This window comes from Salvelinus sp. IW2-2015, linkage group LG23, assembly GCF_002910315.2.
Source record: "Salvelinus sp. IW2-2015 linkage group LG23, ASM291031v2, whole genome shotgun sequence".
In the NCBI taxonomy this organism is placed as follows: Eukaryota; Metazoa; Chordata; class Actinopteri; order Salmoniformes; family Salmonidae; genus Salvelinus; species Salvelinus sp. IW2-2015.
The window spans coordinates 16,283,111-16,306,602 of NC_036863.1; the positions used below are offsets into that span (position 1 = coordinate 16,283,111).

The 23,492-nt window shown below is 42.8% G+C and overlaps 1 protein-coding gene across 4 annotated transcripts in view; it reads right to left on the bottom strand.

The window, feature by feature from the left end:
- LOC111951005 (cell adhesion molecule 1-like) overlaps positions 1–23,492 on the bottom strand; it is a 648,521-nt gene that overhangs the window by 238,638 nt on the left and 386,391 nt on the right. For all 4 annotated transcript variants that reach the window (XM_070434393.1, XM_023968962.2, XM_070434392.1 and 1 more), the window contains exon 3: positions 11,554–11,700. In XM_070434393.1, the coding sequence (XP_070290494.1) occupies positions 11,554–11,700 (147 nt within the window). The remainder of the gene's footprint in view (positions 1–11,553; positions 11,701–23,492) is intronic.

Below are 23,492 nucleotides of genomic sequence, written 5' to 3' on the forward strand. Positions count from 1 at the left end.
AAATGTGATCGTTTTTTTTATTTGATAAATTAGCTAAAATAAAAACATTTTTGATTTGCCATTATGGGGTACAGTGATCCCTCGCCACTTCGCGGTTCACTTATCGCGGATTCGCTATTTCGCGGATTTTCATAATGCATTTTTTTTTTTTTTTTGGTGCATTGTGCTCTGCATTCTGATTCGCTAAAAACTCACTCCCGCTTCTTGTATCAAAACATGCTACGAATTGTGCTATCATTTTGTCGTCTCGTGCAGTTATGTGTACGTACATAAAACAGCTTGGCAAATTTACATTAAGTTGGCCAAATTATCTTGTAATTTCGAACATCTCCTAAACCCATAATGTCGACGAAACGGCCTACACGTGAGTCACTGTATTTGTATACATGTAATAGTTGCTAATTGTAAAAAAAAAAAAAGTTTTCTATTTCGCGGATTTCACTTATCGCGGGTCATTTTCGGAACGTAACCCCCGCGATAAACGAGGGATTACTGTATTGTGTGTAGATTGGTGAGGGACAAAAAACGATTTAATACATTTTAGAATACGGCTGTAACATAACAAAATGTAGAAAAAGTCAAGGGATACTTTCCGAGCAGTGACTGTACAAAACATAAGAACACCTTTCTAATACTGAGTTGCACCCCCTTTTCCTCTGTAGCCGTTGCTAAGTGATATTTACTGCTTCCGCGTTGTGCTGTTTATTTCTGATAGTTTTTAAAACATATGAAGATGTCCATTGAAAGCAGATATGCAATTTGTTGACACTACAACACAGTAAAGACTTGGATACACATTATCCAGAATGCTGATCAATAAAAACGTCCGTTAAATTCGCTGCTCTGTTTTGCTTGTTTACAGCGGGTCATTTCATAGGAAACTGTCAGAGGCACTCTCGTAGTGTTACATCACCAACATGTCAAGAATCAGTTCTATATAGGCGCTAACATGGCGGCCATTCTAAAACACTGCCATAACTCTCTCTATATATGACTCTGGTTAACACTAAATGGTTATATACTATACCCATTTCAAGAGATACAAATTATTTATTTGATTGATAACATTTCCGATTTTCTCATTTCCCACATGCGATACCAAGCCTGGGAATCACGGCTGTAAAGCCGAAACGTCTGTGTACGCTATTATCTCTGAAGCAGTGAAAATAATAACAAAATCAAAAAATTAAGTGAGCTTTATGCAATGTCTTTTTGAATGTGGATCCATTACACCTTTTGTTTGTCTGGATATAAGTAACTGCACATAATATTACTTACATGGGGTTTACATGTGTTTTTTATTGAAAATGGATGATCTAGATTAAAAGTAAAAGAGAGGCATTAGGGATACTACAAGAAAGTGGCATCAAATGCATTGGTTGCACAGATTGTAACTGTAGTTGTCTGCCGTCAGAACCGCAAGATTAGATGGACTTCGCACAAGATCAAGCACACGCTGAAAGTGAAGCGGTCCGTCCAAAGCATAATAATATAAAAAAAGACTGACCCAAGTTAATGAAGTGTGTGCAAAACGTATCTGAGTTTGTTGACTCCAAAACGAGTAGCATCAGGCATAATTTGCTGACCTGTGAAAACGTCTGTGACCTAGTTGAAGGAAAGTGGATACACACTTGCACATCAGAGTCCTACTTTTGGGAGGTGACCAAGAACCCGATGGTCATTCCGACAGAGCTCCAGAGTTCCTCTACGGAGATGGGAGAATGTTCCAGAAGGACAACCATCTCTGCAGCACTCCACCAATCAGGCCTTTATGGTAGAGTGGCCAGGCAGAAGCAACTCTTCAGTAAAAGGCACATGACAGCCCACTTGGAGTTTGCAAAAAGGTACCTAAAAAACTCTCAGACCATGAGAAACAAGATTCTCTGGTCTGATGAAACCAAAATTGAACTCTTGGCATGAATGCCAAGAGTCACGTCTGACGGAAACCTGGCACCATCCTTACGGTGAAGCATGGTGGTGGCAGCATCATGCTGTGGGGATGGTTTTCAGTGGCAGGGACTGGGAGACTAGTCAGGATCGAGGGAAAGATAAATGGAACAAAGTACAGACATATCCTTGATGAAAACCTGATCCAGAGCGCTCAGGACCTCAGACTGGGGGCGAAGGTTCACCTTTCAACAGGACAACGACCCTAAGCACACAGACAAGACAACGCAGGAGTGGCTTCGGGTCAAGTCTCAATGTCCTTGAGTGGCCCAGCCAGTGCCCGGACTTGAACCCGATCTAACATATCTGGATATATCTGAAAATAGCTGTGTAGCGACGCTCCCCAACCAACCTGACTTGGGAGAATGGGAGAAACTAGACGAAATTGGAGAAACTCCCCAAATATATAAACATTTTAGTGATTTAGCAGACACTCTAAAACAGAGCGACTTACATTGGTGAGTGCATACATTTTCATACTTTTTCTCATACTGGTACCCCTTTGAAATCCAACCCACAACCCTGGTGTTGCAAGCGCCATGCTCTACCAACTGAGCTACACAGGACCAGTACAGGTGTGCCAGCGTCATACCCAGACGACTACAGGCTGTAATCGCTGTCAAAGGTGCTTCAACAATGTATTGAGTAAGAATACTTATATAAATGTGATAACATTTTTGTATATTTTCCAAATTTGCACAAATTTCTCAAAAACAGATTTTGTTTTGTCATTATGGGGTATTGTGTGTAGATTGATGAGGGGAAAAAGCTATTTAATCCATTTTAGAATAAGGCTGTAACTTAACAAAATGTGGAAAAAGTGTGGAATGTGGAAAAAGTGTGGGGGAAAAAATGTGGAAAAAGGGTCTGAATACTTTCCAAACTGTATCATTTTCTAGCTCTGAGTCGCTACTTTTTTCCAATGTAAAAAACACAATTTTAAATGTTATTACATAGGACTGAATCGAGCCCATCAGTCACATATTGGGGAAAAAACACTTGTGGTATGTTGTTTTCCTGACCTTTTTCCAACAGGAAAGGTGGAAGGCTTGATGTCAGAGTAAAGAACAGTTTGCTTACTGTCTGTTGACCCCAGAGTTCAGAGTATATTTTTAATTTGTTTTGGAAAAGTGAGCTGGGTGCTCTACCTGGGAGTATTGCACATACCTTAAAATGTTCTCTTGAGTTTAGCAGACTTAAAGAACACGACGAATCTCCTCAGGTGAATCTTAAGTATTCTTGGTAACATGCGCAGAACTAAAGAATACTGGTATGGTTGACATTCTGAGGTCATGTGTATGCTTTAACACTTTGGAGCACCATCATAGTTTGTGACTTTAAACTGTTCTGAATACAGCTGGGAAAAACTCATATTGATGCCAGGTGAGCTTTGTTTAATGCACCCCAAAACAGTCTCTCTCCATTTATCATAATTTCCTTTCTTTGTTGAAATTCATCTGATCTTTGAGAATATTTGAATCGTAAGCAACCTCCCTACATATTTCTTGAAGTACAATAGCCCAATATAGCTACTGTAGTAGGTCAAAGCTGTGTGCTGGAAAACCTTGGTAGAGCATGGGTGAAGTAGGTATTGTGGTGTTCATGTGAATTTCCTTTCTTTTCTCACTTAACTTAGTTTTTTTGTTTCTAATTAAAACAGGAGTATGTGGTGACACACACACGCAGAATAATGAGCAATCCATTAGGGAGTTGTTTTGCCTGGCAAACGCAATGGAGAATCCCAATGTCTGGTTCAGATGAAAGCCCCCCCCCCCCACCACCTCTGACAGATTGACAGCGGCCATTTACTGCTCTCTCTGTCTTCTTTTTCTCCCCACACCACATTTTTTCTCACCCTCAGCAGCCCAGTTCAAAGGAGCAAAAGCAACAAGAAAAAAGAGGTAGCATTAATACATAACTACATAGACGGAAACAAATAACTAAATTAAGAAATCATCTGGGATTATTACAGTTTGCGGCGGCGGGCACATGAAAGCCAGGATTGTGATAGTGATGGGGGGGGGGGTGAAGCTGATTGTTCTGGGTTCCAGCTGGTTAGCCGTGCTCTTTCGCTTTTATGCAAAAAGAGAGAAAGCCAGAGAGCGAGTGAGGGGGGAAAAGAGGAAGAAAGAAAGGCTGTCAGCCTTCTCTCTGGTTCTGCTGCTGTGGAGGGAGTGGAGAAGCAAAGAAATACAGAGCGTGGTCTTCGCTGGCCATGCCACCTTTTTCCTTGAGTTAATCTCTCTCGACCTTCCCGACCGACCCCCCCCCCCCCTAGCACCTGGAGTAGCCACGTGCCCCTCATCAGAAAGACTCTTCGATTCCACTCGCCTCCTCTTACTCACAAGGACAAGCCACATGGCGCAAAAGGAGCGGGGGTTACAGTTGCCGTGCCAACCATCGCTAATGTCATTCGTCCTGCTGCCAGGGTGGTGGTCTTGGAATATCAGAAGAGAACAACGAACAGGAATAGCTAACAAGTGTGTGAATTCAGAAGTGTGACAAATAGTAAGTGAGACAATGTTCAAAGGAGAGGCTCTATTGTTTAGCAGGTGGGCCCAAGATTTAGTCAAATCAAAACATAACTCCTCATCATTCAAACTCCATTTTGGCAAAGCTATTCTGGTGCCCAACTTCTTGACTCAAGTACTTTATTTTTAGTTAACTTACCGTATGCTACTTTTCAACGCTAACCGCTAACTTGTGCGCCAGTAGTCATATGCTTGGCTCTCTGTTGAAGTGGGATGAACACAACAGAGGTAAGATTACACAAGATAATGTGTGACTTTAATGTGGGCTGACTTTGATGAGCAGGGTTAGCGCTGTCAGTGCGAGGGCAGCTGACACTAATGATTAAATTATAATGTATTGATTTGAAGAATGTGCTGGGATAAAACACTCCAAAGCGAGGCATCACGGGCTAAACTTGCTGGTATATCTGTTGTGCGACTCGGCGCTGGTGACACAAAATAGGAATGATTAAGACATATGTAACAAAATCAAATCATAAATCAAATTTTATTAGTCACATACACATGGGTTAGAGATGTTAATGCGAGTGTAGCGAAATGCTTTGTGTCTTTGTTCCGACAATCAGTAATAAACAAGTAATCAACCTAAAAATCCAACAACTACTACTTACCACAAGTGTAAAGGGATAAGAATTGTAATAAAGATATATGAATGAGTTGATTGGTAAGAAGGGCATAGGCAGATGCGTAGATGGTATAGAGTACGGTATACATAATGCAGATGAGTACTAGTAGGTATGTAACATAAAGTGGATAAGTTTAAAGTGGCATAGTGGCTACATGTATTACATATAGATGGCAAGATGCAGTAGATGATATAGAGTACAGTATATACATATATCTATGAGATGGGGTAATGTAGGGTATGTAAACATTATAATTAAGTGGGATTGTTTAAAGGTGGCTAGTGGTACATTTTTACATAATTTCCATCAATTGCCATTTTAAAGTGGTGGAGTTGAGTCAGTATGTTGGCAGCGGCCGCTAAATGTTAGTGGTGGTTGTTTAACAGTCTGATGGCCTTGAGATAGAAGCTGTTTTGTCAGTCTCTCGTCCCGTGCTTGGATGCACCTGTACTGAACCGTGCGGCCTTCTGGATGATCAGCGGGGTGAAGGCGGTGGCTTGGGTGGTTGTTGTCCTTGATGATCTTTATGCCTTCCTGTGAATCGGGTGGTGAGGTGTCCTGGAGGGCAGGTAGTTTGCCGCGGTGATGCGTTCTGCAGACTCACTACCCCTCTGGGGAGCCTTACGGTTGTGGGCGGAGCAGTTGCGTACCAGGCGGTGATACAGCCCGACAGGATGTCTCGATTGTGCATATGTAGAAGTTTGTGAGTGCTTTTGGTGAAGCGCCGAATTTCTTCAGCCGTCCCTGAGGTGGAAGAGGCGGCTGCTGCCGCCTTCTTCACAACGCTGTCCTGTGTGGGTGGACAGTTCAGTTTGTCCGGTGATGTGTCACCGAGGGAACTTAAAACTTTCCGCTCTCCCACTACTGACGTCGATGTGGATAGGGGGGTGCTCCCTCTGCTGTTCCTGAAGTCCACAATCATCTCCTTTGTGTTTGTTGACGTTGAGGTGTGAGGATTATTTTCCTGACCCACACTCCGAGGGCCCTCACCTCCTCCCTGTAGGCCATCTCGTCGTTGTTGGTAATCAAGCCTACCACTTGTAGTGTCATCCGCAACTTGGATGATTGAGTTGGAGGCGTGCATGGCCACGCAGTCGTGGGTGACAGGGAGTACAGGAGAGGGCTCAGGACGCACCCTTGTGGGGCCCCATGGTTGAGGATCAGCGGGGTGGAGATGTTGTTCCGTACCCTCACCACCTGGGGGCGGCCCGTCAGGGAAGTCCAGGCCCTAGTTGCACGGGGCGGGGTCGAGACCCAGGTCTCGAGCTTGATGACGATTTGGAGGGTACTATGGTGTTAAATGCTGAGGCTGTAGTCGAGTAACGCAATTCTCACATAGGTATCCTCTTGTCCAGATGGGTTAGGGCAGTGTGCAGAGTGTGGTTGCGAATTGCTCGTCTGTGACTATTGGGTGCGGTAAGGCAATTGGAGTGGGTCTAGGGTGTCGGTGGGGTGGAGGTGATATGGTCCTTGACTAGTCTCTCAAAGCACTTCATGATGACGGAAGTGAGTGCTACGGGGCGGTAGTCGTTTAGCTCAGTTACCTTAGCTTTCTTGGGAACAGGAACAATGGTGGCCCTCTTGAAGCATGTGGGAACAGCAGACTGGGATAAGGATTGATTGAATATGTCCGTAAACACACCAGCCAGCTGGTCTGCGCATGCTCTGAGGACGCGGCTGGGACACCGATAATGTTCATAATGGCACTAAAGTCTGGTGTACTGTGGGTATTTGAAAAATGGCCTCCAGTCCATTGTGGTATACTGTATGCTCAATGCATACCTTGCATACAATGCCTCCTTTAACATGCTATATCTTGTTGTTGTGTTAATATACTGTAAGTGTATATCTCCACTACATGACCAAAAGTATGTGGACACCTGCTCGTCAAACATCTCATTCCAAAATCATGGGCATTAATATGGAGTTTGTCCCCCTTTTGCTGCTATAACAGCCTCCACTCTTCTGGGGAAGGCTTTCCACCAGATGTTGCAACATTGCTGCGAGGACTTGCTTCCATTCAGCCACAAGAGCATTAGTGAGGTTGGGCACTGATTTTGTGGGATTAGGCCTGGCTCGCAGTCGGCATTAACAATTCACCCCAAAGGCGTTCAATGGGGTTGAGGTCAGGGCTCTGTGCAGGCCAGTCAAGTTCTTCCACACCGATCTCGACAAACCATTTCTGTATGGACCTCGCTTTTTACACGGGGCATTGTCATGCTGAAACAGGAAAGGGCCTTCCCCAAACTGTTGCCACAAAGTTGGAACCACAGAATCGTCTAAAATGTCATTATATGCTGTAGCGTTAAGATTTCCCTTCACTGGCACTAAGGGGCCTAGCCTGAACCATGGAAAAACAGCCCCAGACCATTATTCCTCCTCCACCAAAATTTACAGTTGGCACTATGCATTCGGCAGGTAGCGTTCTTCTGGCATCCGCCAAACCCAGATTTGTCCGCCGGACTGCCAGATGGTGATACATCACTCCAGAGTATGCATTTCCACTGCTCCAGAATCCAATGGCGGCGAGCTTTACACCACTCCAGCCGACGCTTGGCATTGTGTATGGTGATGTTAGGCTTGTGTGTGGCTGCTCGGCCATGGAAACCCATTTCATGAAGTTTCCGCCGAACAGTTATTGTGCTGATATTGCATCCAGAGGCAGTTTGGAACTCGATAGTGAGTGTTGCAACCGAGGGCATATGATTTTTAGGGCGCTATGCGTTTCAACACTCGCCAGTCCTGTTCTGTGAGCTTGTGGGGCCTACCACCTCGCGGCTGAGCCGTTGTTGCTCCTAGACGTTTCACTTCACAATAACATCACTTACAGTTGACCGGGGCAGCTTTAGCAGGGCAGAACTTTGACAAACTGACTTGATGGAAAGGTGATATCCTATGACGGTTCCACGTTGAAAGTCACAGAGCTGTTCAGTTAGGCCATTCTAATGCCAGTGTTTGTCTATGGAGATTGCATGGCTGTATGCTCGATTTTATACACCTGTTAGCAACAAGTGTGGCTGAAATAGCCGAATCCACTAATTTGAAGGGGTGTCCACATACTTTTGTATATATAGTGTATATCAACAACACAAATGTGGTTTTGGGAGAAAAAAAACAGACATAATTGGAGGTGGTGAGAAACTGGATACTGATCCATTTTTGAGGTGAAAAACAGCATTAGGGCTTGACAACATCAGATATGTGTCCAACAAGGAACATGGCCTTTCTCTAGCGCAGTGGTCCTGGACACAAGCGTGGCCATGTGAGGACTCAACAGCGGCCCGCCATGTCCCAGGAGGTTGTCCCCCATGACGACACAACAACGGCGCCCTCTCACAGCATCCAGCTCACTGTGGGGGAGCCCGGGATTGGCCATGCAGCAGTGATGTCCAATGGGGTGAGTTCCGGGAAAACAAAGGCACTAGTAGTAGAAAGCAATTCCACTCAAGAAAACAAACGGAATATGTCTTTTGATGTTGTTTTGTTCTTTCAATACCTTTAGTTTGGCAGAGGGTTTCTCAGGTAATCAGTGGAGGCTCCTGAGGGGAGTTTGGCTCATAATAGTGGCTGGAACGGAGCAAATGGAATGGCATCAAACACATTGTTTGATGTATTTGATACCATTCCACTGATTCCACTCCAGCCATTGCCACGTGCCTGTCCTCCCAATTAAGGTGCCACAAACCTCCTATGCAGGTTATGTCTTTTTTGGAAGGTACAAACACAAGGAAAGACAAAATTGGGCAAGAAAATGCAGTGACTATGGAGAGACCTCTGAGGCAACAAACACTTAAACAAAACGTGGGAATAAGATTCACAGTGGCTAGGAACAGGGACAAAAACAGCCACAAAGAAGAAAAAGAAGGGAGGAGCGCCATGCACGTCTCAAAACACAGCAGTACCCTATTCCTGCTGATTTATACTTGAATACAGTAGCTATAGGGGTTTCAAAACCAGGTAATATATTTGTTTTAACGGCCACACAAGGCAGAGAATTTGATAAATATTTGTACTTCATCCATTTCATTTCCGGGATGTATACGTTTCATTTCCATGATGGTCTTGAATTAGATTGTGAAAACCAAAGTCCATCTTCTTCATACAGCCTCTATACAACCAAACAAACAGCCTTTCTATGAAAATAAAGTATTTCTTTAAATCTTATTCACAGATTCACATTGCAAGCTATAGTACTAAAAAAAACATGCCTCAATTCACCTATTTTGTTAATAACATCGTACCAGAAGGCCCCAAGTCATCTCACAAATAAAGTGATCTTACTTATGTTTAAAATAATAAAACAGATAAAACTTTATTTTCAAGATTTCTTATTAATTTGCCTGAGTCAGATCAATGTGGACAATGGATTTTTTTTTCTCCACTCAACTCCATTTGAGGGGTGGACAGTCGCCTAAAGTGGTGTTGAATATACATTGCTTATTTTCCTGTTATCGCAAATAGCCAAAGGTCCGTTCGGCACCATCGAGGAAACGGGTGATGGGGCACAAAAGACTGCACAAACACACACGGCCATATCCATTGAGTCCTGGCAATCTCTGCATTGAAATGAGGCTGACTTGAAACACAAAAGGGGGGGAAATAAACTGCAATTCAGAGCAGAGCGAAAAAATAAAGATGAGATAAACAAAACTTTTATGGCTGCAATGGGTTATTCTTTTCTTCCATCTTTCTCCCTCTCTCTTCATATCTCATTTGTGTTGTTTTTCCATGGTTTCATTGAGGAGGGCTGGCTCCAGCTTCTTTGAGACGAGCTTCTGGCTTCTTCTTAAGTGGCGGCAATCAATTCTGATTAGCGGGCCTGGCTACTTTTTGAGAGGAGCCCATCAAAGTTTTATTAAGGAGTGAGAGAGGGAAAGGGTAGGTGGGTGAGGGTAATTAGGCTCTTCACACAGACTCCCACCACACACATGCACACACGATACACACACACATGGAAAAGGGATTTGTGGCGCCCAACCTTCTTCTTGCCCTTTAGCTGGCTCCATGCTGTTTTCGCCATCTCACTTTTAAACGTTGCCAGAGAGAGACACCTTTTAATGATAAGGAGAGCGGCGGAGAGATTAGAGGGTGACCTTTTTGGCTTGGCAGCTGTGGACCTGTTAATGACGAGGTCAGTGCTTTGAAAACACAGAGGATATGGAGGTGATGTCCTCATTAAGAGATTGGGAGCTGGTGGTGGTAAAGGTAAGGTAAAGGTGTCCTTTGGTAATGCAGAGGCTACTTTCAGACAGGTACCGTCCGGGGCCCAGCGGACTCCTTACACAAGTGGTCTCTGGTCTTCAAAAACACTGGCGTCCACCCACTACACAGGTTTCAAGTGTCTGCCTCTTCACTTTGAGTGCCAGTGCAAAAGTGTGTGTGTGCCTCTTAACTCGCTGAGTGTGCCTACAGTATATGTGTGTGTGTGTATGTGTGTGTGTGTATGAAGGAGCATGAAAATATGTGTGTGTGCTCACTTTGTGTGCAGAGGGCCACGCTGGGGAGGAACCCTCATCCACACCCGGCTCCAACCGCTCCCTTGAAGTGGGGTCACATTAATTTCAGATGCGATGGAGAAACATGCTACCGCTGAGCTTTTCCGCAACTAGGATGTCAATGTCAAAGCTTTCTCCTCTATCTCCCTCCTTTTTTCCCCAATATGGATTTCAGTTGGAGCGGCCCAATATGATATTCAGGGAGGCTGGTAGAAGAGCCAAGCTATAATTAAGAAGTGCAGCTGCAGTGAAATGCCCGAATGTTCTCGGGAAAAGATCACAAGAGATCAAGGCGCCCCGTCGGAAGATGAGATGCCCTTGACAGCCAGCTGTGGGCTTGGTATTTGGTGCCCCAGCGAAACAGAAAAACACGAGGCACGATTTATATATGCCAGGGGGATCCTGAGGACCTGGCTGTGTGGCTGTGTATATGTGTGTGAAAGAGAGTGTGGGTGAGTGAGGAAGAGTTTGTGATGGGAGGGAGGGACAGAACGTTGTATCCATCAAAGACAGATGGGAGCCCTTCTGATGTGGCTGCTTCTCTGTGTGTGTGTATGGTGTGTGTGTGTGTGTGTGTGTGTGTATGTGTGTGCGTGCTCACGCCTCATCTCTGAGACAGAAGGAGGACTTGAGGACTTACTGCAAATGTGTGCGACCATTATGTTTGTTTGTGTTTGTGTGTGTGTGTGTGTGTGTGTGTGTGTGTGTGTGTGTGTGTGTGTGTGTGTGTGTGTGTGTGTGTGTGGGTGCATTTAGTCTTTTCCAACCAGTGGAAAGTACTAATAACATCTGTAAGTCTCTGAAGTGGACCAAAATATTATTGTAGAGTTGATGTGACAGTATGTGTATGTCCGTCTGTGTAGAACTAGTAGGCCAATCTATTTTTAAGGTGTGTGTGTATGTATAAGTTTGTGTCAGTGTGTATGGCAGCCTGTGTGTGTGTGTGGTACTCACGTCGGACGTCTCTGAAGTAGATGGTCTGTCTGTTGGGGTTGAGGAGCTGGATGACAGAGTCGTCGTTGTTCTTCACCCTGCAGCTGATGACGGCCACGTCACCCTCCACCACCTCCACATTGTCTGTCACCAGGTTCTGACTCTGGACTGGAAGGCACAGACAGACACACAGTAGTCATTACAACTGCCAGGCTGTGTGCAGTATAGTTTTTCACACCACTGAGCTGAACCGAGCCAAGCTGTACTCAGCCTGGATACACATCCACCACTTTTGCAGGAACTGTGCTGAAATGGTATGAAAATATCATATCTGAGCGAGCACAATTTGGTTTGCAGACATGTGATCTCAAGTATAGAATGAATTCAGGTGGTACTACCATTTGGCAATACTTGTAAGAGATCAATGCCAACATGATATGTATCCCAAGTTATAATTCAAAATAAGCCCTTCAGTCCATAACAACTTTTTTTTATTTTWTTTTATTTCACCTTTATTTAACCAGGTAGGCTAGTTGAGAACAACTTCAAGGAAGCGCGGGGAGATTTTTATTTACCAACTGGGGAAATTTTGTTGGGCCCCACAAGGTCAAATGCTATTTGTAGAGGGTTTAGGGTTACGGTTAGAATTAGTGTTAGGGTTAGAATTAAGTTTAGGGTTAGGAGCTAGGGTTAATTTTAGGGTTAGGAGCTATGGTTAATTTTTGGGTTAAGGTTAGGAACCAAGGTTAGGGTTAAGGTTAGGTTTTAGGGTTAGGGTAAGAGTACAGGTTAGTTTTAAGGGTTAGGGAAAATAGGATTTTGAATGGGACTGAATTGTGTGTCCCCACAAGGTTAGCTGTACAYGACTGTGTGTGTGAATGTGTGCTTTATGAGCAAGCTGGTAAAGGTTGCTCCTGATGCCTGACCTTGTGGGTGACGGCAGACCCTATCACAGGGCAATGGAAGACTTCATAAACGGGTTTTAGCTACTTCATTAAAGTCAGGAAAGAGATTTTTGATTTTCTACTTCTCCAAGATTAATGTCTTGCCTCCTTGATGCGTAGCTTAAATTTAAAAAAAATATATATATATATTATACAGTTGAAGTCGGAAGTTTACAAACACTTAGGTTGGAGTGATTAAAACTAGTTTTTCAACCACTCCACAAATTTCTTGTTAACAAACTAATTTTGGCAAGTRGGTTAGGACATCTACTTTGTGCATGACACAAGTAATTTTTCCATCAATTGTTTACAGACAGATTATTTCACTTATAATTCACTGTATCACAATTCCAGTGGGTCAGAAGTTAACATACACTAAGTTGACTGTGCCTTTAAACAGCTTGGAAAATTCCAGAAAATGATGTTATGGCTTTAGAAGCTTCTGATAGGCTAATTGACATCATTTGAGTAAATTGGAGGTGTACCTGTGGATGGTATTCAAGGCTTACCATCAAATTCAGTGCCTGTTTGCTTGACATCATGGGAAATCTAAAGAATTCAGCCAAGACCTCAGAAAAAAAATTGGGAGCAATTTCCAAATACCTGAAGTTACCACGTTCATCTGTACAAACAATAGTACGCAGGAATAAACACCATGGGACCAAGCAGCCGTCATACCGCTCAGGAAGGAGACGCGTTCTGTCTCCTAGAGATGATCGTACTTTGGTGCGAAAAGTGCAAATCAATCCCAGAACAACAACAAAGGACCTTGTGAAGATGCTGGAGGAAACAGGTACAAAAGTATCTATATCCATAGTAAAACCAGTCCTATATCGACATATCCTGAAAGGCCGCTCAGCAAGGAAGAAGCCACTGCTCCAAAACTGCCATAAAAAAGCCAGACTACGGTTTGCAACTGCACATGGGGACAAAGGTCGTACTTTTTGGAGAAATGTCCTCTGGTCTGATGAAACACTTATAGAACTGTTTGGCCATAATGACCATCGTTAGGTTTGGAGGAAAAAGGAGGAGGCTTGCAAGTTGAAGAGCACCATCCCAACCGTGAAACACGGGGTTGGCAGCATCATGTTGTGGGGGTGCTTTGCTGCAGGAGGGACTGGTGTACTTCACAAATAGATGGCATCATGAGGGGGGAATTTTATGTGGATATATTGAAGCAACATCTCAAGACATCAGTCAGGAAGTTAAAGCTTGGTCGAAAATGGGTCTTCCAAATGGACAACGACCCCAAGACTACTTCCAAAGTTGTGGTAAAATGGCTTAAGGACAACAAAGTCAAGGTATTGGAGTGGCCATCACAAAGCCCTCAATCCTGGGCAGAACTGAAAAAGCGTGTGCGAGCAAGGAGGCCTACAAACCTGACTCAGTAACACCAGCTCTGTCAGGAGGAATGGGCCAAAATTCACCCAACATATTGTGGGAAGCTTGTGGAAGGCTACCTGAAACGTTTGACTCAAGTTAAACAATTTAAAGGCAATGCTACTAAATAKTAATTGAGTGTATGTAAACTTTAACACACTGGGAATGTGATGAAAGAAATAAAAGCTTAAATAAATAATCCTCTAATATTATTCTGACATTTCACAGTCTTAAAATAAAGTAGTGATCCTAACCGACCTAAGACACGGGAATTTTTACTAGGATTAAATTTCAGGAATTGTGAAAAACAGTTTAAATGTATTTGGCTAAGGTGTATGTAAACTTCCGACTTCAACTGTATATGTATTGTTCTCTAGCCGATGAGTTAATAGGAGGAGCATGAATGGACTGTGACTTGCGCGGTGGGGAAACCTGCAAATTTCCATGCCTCAGTTGTCATGCACCTCTAAACATCCCTGTTATTTAAAGAGGAGGGGGGAGAACGCAATCGCCTCCTCAAATGTCGACAGATAAGGACAGACAGCTCAACAAACAGGATTTAAAATAAGCCTGCCAAACGATACCCCAAACAGCCCTGAAATCAAATGAACCATATGAGAACAAGCCACACTCCCCACTTGTAAGAAGTGAATTCAGCCTACTTTTCAATAAGGAGGGCCGTTATTGGATATATGCTATGCTAACATACTAGGCCAATATGCTAATATACTAGGCTCGAATGATATGCTAATATGCTAGGCTCATAAATGCTAACATGTTAGGCTCATATGATATGCTAATAGGCTTATGATATGCTAATATGCTAAACTAGTACAGTGGGTATCTAGTATAGTGGGTATCGCCGTGGCGATGCTGCTAAATTTAGTCTCCTACTATGTTGGGCTAGGAGTTTAAAACCTGGGTGGTGTTCATTTGGTTAACTTCTCTAGGATAGGGGGCAGCATTTTCATTTTGGATGAATAGCGTGCCCATAGTGAACTGCCTCCTACTCTGTCCCAGATGCTAATATATGCATATTATTATTACTATTGGATATAAAACACTCTGAAGTATCTAAAACTGTTTGAATGATGTCTGTGAGAATAACATAACTCATATGGCAGGCAAAAACCTGGGAAAAAATCCAAACAGGAAGTGAGAATTCTGAGGCTGGTCGATTTTCAACTCATCGCCTATTGAAATTCCAGTGGGATATGGATCTGTTTGCACTTCCTATGCCTTCCACTAGATGTCAACAGTCTGTAGAACGTTGAATGAAACTTCTACTGTGATGTGGGGCCGGATGGGAGCTGTTTTAGTCAGTGGTCTGGCAGAGTGCCAGTTCCTGGTCACGCGCATTCCACATGATATCGACTTAAGTTCCATTACTTCTATAGACACAAAGAAATTCTTGAATATTTATGATAACAACATCCTAAAGATTGATTCTCTACTTAGTTTGACAAGTTTATTCGACCTGTAATATAACTTTTTGAAGTTTTCGTCCGACGTTCGCCTGGATCTGCGCGAGCGTTTGGATATGTGTACTATATGTGCTAACAGAAGTAGCTACTTGGACATAAATAACGGACATTATCGAACAAAACAACGATTTATTGTGGAACTAGGATTCCTGGGAGTGCATTCTGATGAAGATCATCAAAGGTAAGGGAATATTTATGATGTAATTTCGTATTTCTGTTGACTCCAACATGGCGGAGAAATGTTGTTTATATCTGAGCGCCGTCTCAGATTATTGCATGGTTTGCTTTTTACGTAAAGTTTTTTTGAAATCTGACACAGCGGTTGCATTAAGAACAAGTGTATCTTTATTCTATGTAAAACATGTATCTTTCATCAAAGTTTATGATGAGTATTTCTGTTATTTGATGTGGCTCTCTGCAATTTCTCCGGATATTTTGGAGGCATTTCTGAACATGGCGCCAATGTAAACTGAGATTTTTGGATATAAATATGCACATTATCGAACAAAACATACATGTATTGTGTAACATGATGTCCTATGAGTGTCATCTGATGAAGATCATCAAAGGTTAGTGATTAATTTTGTCTCTATTTCTGCTTTTTGTGACTCCTATCTTTGGCTGGGAAAATGGCTGTGTTTTTCTGTGGCTATGTACTGACCTAACATAATCGTTTGGTGTGCTTTCGCCGTAAATCCTTTTTGAAATCAGACATGTTGGCTGGATTCACAACAAGTGTAGCTTTTATTTGGTGTCTTTCATGAAAGATTGATTTTTGTAGTAATTTATTTGAATTTGGCGCTCTGCATTTTTGTTAGCGTCCCACAAATTCCAGAGGAGTTAATTGTTCTTTCACTGGTAAACAAACACTAAAACACGAGTTGTAAGGGGGGGAATACTTACGAGAGGACGCGCTCATTAACGACAACATCAAACGTGTACAGATGTCATCCAGAAAATGTCAATCTTATCGAGTCACTGCCAACAGCTACATTAGCCTAATCTGGTATAATATTGATAAAATCATAGTAGCAATGGCTCTTACTATGGTTCCTTATTTAGGAAATGTAATTAGATCAAATTAAATGAGTAAGTCAAATTATGAGAATATCAGCAGGTGGTTACCAAACGAAAAGAGATGACACTGCAACACAAATGGTTATGATAATACTAAATATCTCATGTCAGAAACTGCATTCAAAAACTACAACTCAGAAAACCATGTCACATGCCTTAAGCGCCCAGATTTTTTGATCAATCATTCTCAAAATATTAAATAGTCTCGATCTGCATGTGCCTTGGCAACTCCTCTAACTATCCTTGTGTGGATCTACTAACATACATGTTTGGCACAACAAAGAACAAATGCAGCAGAGAGAGTTGGATAAATCACATAGCCTCGCCTACAGCTGGGACTGAGCTACAGCTCAACATACAGTACCAGTTAAAAGTTTGGACACACCTAATCATTCAAGGGTTTTTCTTTATTTTTTAAAACTATTTTCTAGATTGTAGAATAATAGTGAAGACATCAAAACTATGAAATAACACATATGGAATCATGTAGTAACCTAAAAAGTGTTACATATTTTAGATTCTTCAAAGTAGCCACCCTTTGCCTTGATGACAGCTTTGCACACTCTTGGCATTCTCTCAACAAGCTTCATGAGGAATGCTTTTCCAACAGTTTTGAAGGACTTCCCACATATGCTGAGCACTTGGCTGCTTTTCCTTCACTCTGCGGTCCAACTCATCCCAAACCATCTCAATTGGGTTGAGGTTGGGTGATTGTGGAGGCCAGGTCATCTGATGCAGCACTCCATCACTCTCCTTCTTGGTCAAATAGCCCTTACACAGCCTGGAGGCGTATTGGGTAATTGTCCTGTTGCAAAACCAATGATAGTCCCACTAAGTGCAAATAAGATGGGATGGCTTATAGCTGCAGAATGCTGTGGTAGCCATGCTGGTTAAGTTTGCCTTGAATTCTAAATCACAGACAGTGTCACCAGCAAAGCACACCTCCATGCTTCACGGTGGGAACCACACATGCAGAGATCATCCATTCACCTACTCTGCATCTCACAAAGACACGGCAGTTGGAACCAAAAATCTCAAATTTGGACTCATCAGACCAAAGGACAGATTTCAACCGGTCTATTGTCCATTGATTGTGTTTCTTGGCCCAAGCAAGTCTCTTCCTCGGATTGGTGTCCATTTGTAGTGGTTTCTTTGCAGCAATTCGACAATGAAGGCCTGATTCACGCAGTCTCCTCTAAACAGTTGATGTTGAGATGAGTCTGTTACTTGAACTCTGTCAGGTGCAATCTGAGTTGAAGTTAATTGCCGATTTCTGAGGCTGGTAACTCTAATGAACTTATCCTCTGCATTAGATGTAACTCTGGGTCTACCTTTCCTGTGGCGGTCCTCATGAGAGCCAGTTTCATCATAGCAGTTGATGGTTTTTGCCACTGCACTTAAAGAAACTTTCAAGATTGACTGACTTTCATTTCTTAAAGTACTGATGGATTGTCATTTCTCTTTGCTTATTTCAGCTGTTCTTGACATAATATGGACTTGGTATTTTACCAAAAAGGGCTGTCTTCTGTATACCAACCCTACCTTGTCACAACACAACTGATTGGCTCAAACGCATTAAGAAGGAAAGAAATTCCACAAATGAACTTTTAACAAGGCACACCTGTTAATTGAAATGCATTCCAGGTGACTAACTCATGAAGCTGGTCGAGAGAATGCCAAGAGTGTGCAAAGCTGTCATTAAGGCAAAGGGTGGTTACTTTGAAATATATTTTGATTTGTTCAACACTTTTCTGGTTACTACATGATTCCATATGTGTTATTTCATAGTTTTGATGTCTTCACTATTATTCTATAATGTAGAACATAGTAAAAATTAAGAAAAACCCTGGAATGAGTAAGTGTCCAAACTTCTGACTGGTACTGTACATACAGTGCATTTGGAAAGTATTCAGACCCCTTGACTTTTTCCACCTTCTGTTAGGTTACAGCCTTATTCTAAAATGGATTTAAAAAAAAATTCCCCTCATCAATCTACACACAATACCCCATAATGACAAAGCAAAAACAGGTTTTTAGATATGACATTTACATAAATATTCAGACCCTTTACTCAGTACTTTGTTGAAGCACCTTTGACAGCGTTTACAGCCTAGAGTTTTCTTGGGCATGACGCTACAAGCTTGGCACAGCTGTATTTGGAGACTTCATCCCATTATTCTCTGCAGATCCTCTCAAGCTCTGTCAGGTTGAACTGGGAGCGTTGCTGCACAGCTATGTTCAGGTCTCTCCAGAAATGTTCAATCGGGTTCAAGTCCGGGCTCTGGCTGGGCCACTCAAGGACATTCAGAGACTTGTCCCGAAGCCACTCCTGCGTTGTCTTGGCTGTGTGCTTAGGGTCGTTGTCCTTTTGCAAGATGAACCTTCGCCCCAGTCTGAGGTCCTGAGCACCCTGGAGCAGGTTTTCATCAAGGATCTCACTGTAATTTGCTCCGTTCATCTTTGCCTCGACCCTGACTAGTTTCCCAGTCCCTGCCGCTGAAAAACATTCCCACAGCATGATGCTGCCAGCACCATACTTCATGGTGCCAGGTTTCCTCCAAATGAGAATCATGTTTCTCAAGGTCTGAGAGACTTTAGGTGCCTTTTGGCAAACTCCAAGCGGGCTGTCATGTGCCTTTTACTGAGGATTGGCTTCCGTCTGCCACTCTACCATAAAGGCCTGATTGGTGGAGTGCTGCAGAGATGGTTGTCCTTCTGGAAGGTTCTCCCATCTCCACAGAGCAACTCTAGAGCTCTGTTAGAGTGACCATCAGGTTCTTGGTGACCTCCCTGACCAAGGCCCTTCTCTCCCGATTGCTCAGTTTGGCTGGGCGGCCAGCTCTAGGAACAGTCTTGGTGGTTCCAAACTACTTCAATTTAAAAATGATCAAATCAAATCTGATTTGTCACATGCGCCGAATACAACCTTACCGTGAAATGCTTACTAACAAGGCCTTAACCAACAATGCAGTTAAGAAAAATATTTACTAAATAAACTAAAGTAAAAAAATAAAAGAGCAACAATAAAATAACAATAACGAAGCTATATTTATTTTTTATTTTATTTTACCGTTATTTTACCAGGTAAGTTGACTGAGAACACGTTCTCATTTGCAGCAACGACCTGGGGAATAGTTACAGGGGAGAGGAGGGGGATGAATGAGCCAATTGTAAACAGGGGGTACCAGTACAGAGTCAATGTGCGGGTGTACAGATGGAGGCCACTGTTTTCTTGGGGATCTTCAATGCTGCAGACATGTTTTGGTACCCTTCCCCAGATCTGTGCCTTGACACAAACCTGTCTCAGAGCTCTACGGACAATTACTTCGACCTCATAGCTTGGTTTTTGCTCTGACATGCACTCTCAACTGTGGAAACTTATATATAGACAGGTATGTGCCTTTCCAAATCATGTCCAATCAAGTTGTAGAAACATCTAAAGGATGGTCAATGGAAACAGGATGCACCTGAGCTCAATTTCGAGTCTCATAGCAAAAGGTCTGAATACTTATGTAAATAAGGTATTTGTTTTTATTTTTTATACATTTGTAAACATTTCTCAACCTGTTTTCACTTGGTCATTATGGGGTATAGTGTGTAGATTGCTGAGGGATTTTATTTTATTTGATTGATTTTAGAATAAGGTTGTAACGTATCAAAATGTGGAAATATTCAAGGGGTCTGAATACTTTCCAAATGCACTGTACATGTATAGATGTGCATGTGTCTGAGCCACAAGGGGGAGCCACCTTGTCAAATTCAATGGGAGAGATGTGTGTGCATATTGGATGAAACTTTAGCAAAAACCTAGCTATACAGCAGCACTCATCAAGAGTGATTTGTGGAAAAGCCTTTCAACTCAACACTGCATGCAGCTGACCAGAAAGCAGGGGATAAACAACAAGATCGATATGGTCTAATACAGGGTTTCCCAAACTCGGTCCTGGGGTCCCCCACTGAGTGAGCATTTTGGTTTTTGACCTTAGCACCTACACAGCTGATTCAAACAATCAAAGCTTGATGATGAGTTAGTAATTTGAATCAGCTGTGTAGTGCTAGGGCAAAAAACAACACGTGCATTCAGGAGGGGGGGCACTACCGAGTTTGGGAAACCCTGGTCTAATAGATCCATAATGGAAATAGGGACATGTGTATAGTAATTGGAGGATGCCTATTGTATCTATGCTTCAATGAATTGATTGAACAATAAAATACATTCATTCTAAGCAAATGTCATCTCGTAAACAGAGGACCGAACTAGCATGTGCAACATACTTTAGCTTTGCTGTAGGCCCACTTTGATGTGCATTTGCTTTCTGTGAATGCGTCATCAACAAGGCTTGCCGTCATGTAGCCAAAGACTTTCGTTGCATTTGCATAACTTGTTCAAACAGATCTGTTACATTATCTTTGTATTTAATTAGTGGAATTCAAAAGCACTAGCACAGAGCATTGATCATTCTGGCCTAGATTAAACTTGTCAGATGAGGATGATCTGTACTAGCCTACACTGTCTGTGTGCCTGTGTGTGTAAGCTCTACTGCACTTGTCTGAGTGTGTTGGAGCACACATTTGAGTGTGTGTGTGTGTGTGTGTGTGTGTGTGTGTGTGTGTGTGTGTGTGTGTGTGGTGTGTGAAAGAGAGAGAGACCGCGTGTGTATGCGCCAGTGTGTGTGGTATATTTCGGCGTTCGCTCTGACAGAGAGAGAGCGCACCAGCAGTTGGGAGAAGACCACCTGCGCAGCATGTCATAGACAGCTGGCTGAAGGCTACAGCGCACCGCTGGGTTGGAAAGGTCACCGGGCCCTCACTGGCCCTGTCCTCTATTTAGAGGGGAGCGTAGAGGGTCCGGCAGCCAGGGCCCGGTAGACCCCCAGTACACGCTCAGCATGTTCAGTCAGTGAAAATAGCACCAGTGTCAAATTAGCATTAACCAGTGGGTTTGCATATGGAAGGGGCTCTTGAGCTAGCTAGCACACAGCAGGCTATTAAACAGGCAGTGAGCAGTGACAGACTCTTACTGTGCCACACCCCTTGGTGAGCTGTACCCTGCTAAAGCTAACCGGCAATAACGAGGTAATGTTGCTAGACTGTTATTGGAATGTTATCGGAGTGTTTGTAGAGCACTTGACCCTGTTGATATGCACAAGGCAGGTTCTACCTTGAGATGATCACTGATCTAATTGGGTGGGTGAACGCAAGGTTGCCACTGTATTCGTTATACCTATCCAGTTAGGTCAGATTAGTTTTGAAGGGTCTATTTTCCCAGTAAATAACTAGGACTGTAGCTTCTGCTTACGCTTATCTTATGTATCACACAACAGCTAAGGAGACAATTTACAACAAACAAACAATGGTGTATTTTGACATGGTGAATTTGGAGGTCAAATAGTCATATCTCACTGAGAACGTGTTTGACAGGGTGTATCTAAGCACCCCAGATGATTTGACTCTCATCCGCTAGCATTCTGTGTGTGTGAGTTTCGCTGGTGTTCTCTCAAAAAACAAGAGGCACTTCTTTTCTCTCCCTTTGATTTTTCACAACCCAATTCTGCTGTGGACTGGATAAGTTTGGGTGGCCATTGACCACTCCATCTGTGAGTAGGAGACCCAGTTCTCAACCCGAAATGCACAGTGATGCAGCCCTGCCAAAATCCCTAACCAACTAGTCACTGTATTGTAAAAAAGCATCAAATTCACATGTAGTACACTGCCTTAATGCAAATAACCCTACCTATGTCCCAATGTGTTTGGGCTGTCATGCCAACTTCTACGGCCATTGTCATGCAAAACCATAGTTGATTCTACAGCACACACCTGGTCTGGGACCAGGCTAAAAGTACCCTGCTGCTCAAGAATATAAAATATATTAAGCCTGATTTAAGCCTTTTAGAAATGGCCTGCTTTTAAAATTAAACAAATCTTATTAAAGGGAGTAAAAAGGACGTTTTAGAGATATTTTATCGCACAGTAATGAGATCAAAGGTTTGATAGGGATGATGTTGAATCATTGAACGACATCAAGTGGTTTAATTTTCCTCAGAAACGTTCATGGTTTCTTAAATACTGAGGATGTTTTAGTATTTGAGATAGCTACCTCATTCAAAGGGAATGACTTGGAATGATCCCACATCATCTTTGACTTGTTCTATGCTTCCCCTTGTAATTTCACTAAGTGGTTTTCACTAAGAGGTATATGAATAAAAAAAACTGTAAAAAAACACAAAAAAAACACTTATGAAAAATTCTGTACTACTTATTATGTTAGTGAACCAATGCCACCCATAATCATAAAGCATATTCCAATACAAAAAGGGCCTAAAGCTTAAGTTGTGATTACTCGTCCCAAAGAAAAGTTTGAAGAAGCTTTTGTAGTGGCTAATTAGCAACAATAGCATGGCGTTTTTATGCAGATTAGGAGACAGTGTTTATAAACTGACCTCTGCATCAACACTTTGGAGGAGAAGAAAAACTGAGACAATCCTTTAAAGGCTATTCTGTGCTATTATTCCCTTCCTCCCTCATCATCATCCCCCTCTCCACTCTGAGAGGAGACAGTGGGGAGACATTTGCAGTGCCTTTCAATAAAGGAGGGAGAAGAGAAGTAAAGAAGGAGGGGGAGGCCTGTGTGGTGCTAATGATCAGTAAAATGGAGGTCACGTGGGAGCTGTGCGTGGATGGATGGATGGATGGAGAGGAGAGCAGAAAAGCGTCCAAATCAGTGGAGTGATGGGACGATGTGTGTGTATGTGCTTTTAGTGTCATTAAGTGTGTGTGTGTATAGCTGCTTGCATGCATGTGATTTATGTTGATGATCATGCATGTGATTAATGCATGATTATGTGTGCATTTACTGTGACTCTCTGTGAAGGGATTTGTGTATGTGCACCAGCATGGCGTGAGTGTCTATATCTGTACTACTTGTGTGTGTGTGTGTGTGGTGTGTGTGTGTGTGTGTGTGTGTGTGTGTGTGTGTGTGTGTGTGTGTGTGTGTGGAGGGGAGGGGTGGCATCCCAGAGATTAATGCATCAGAGGCAGTGGTGCTATAACCAGAGGGCCTGCTATTAATGCTCGC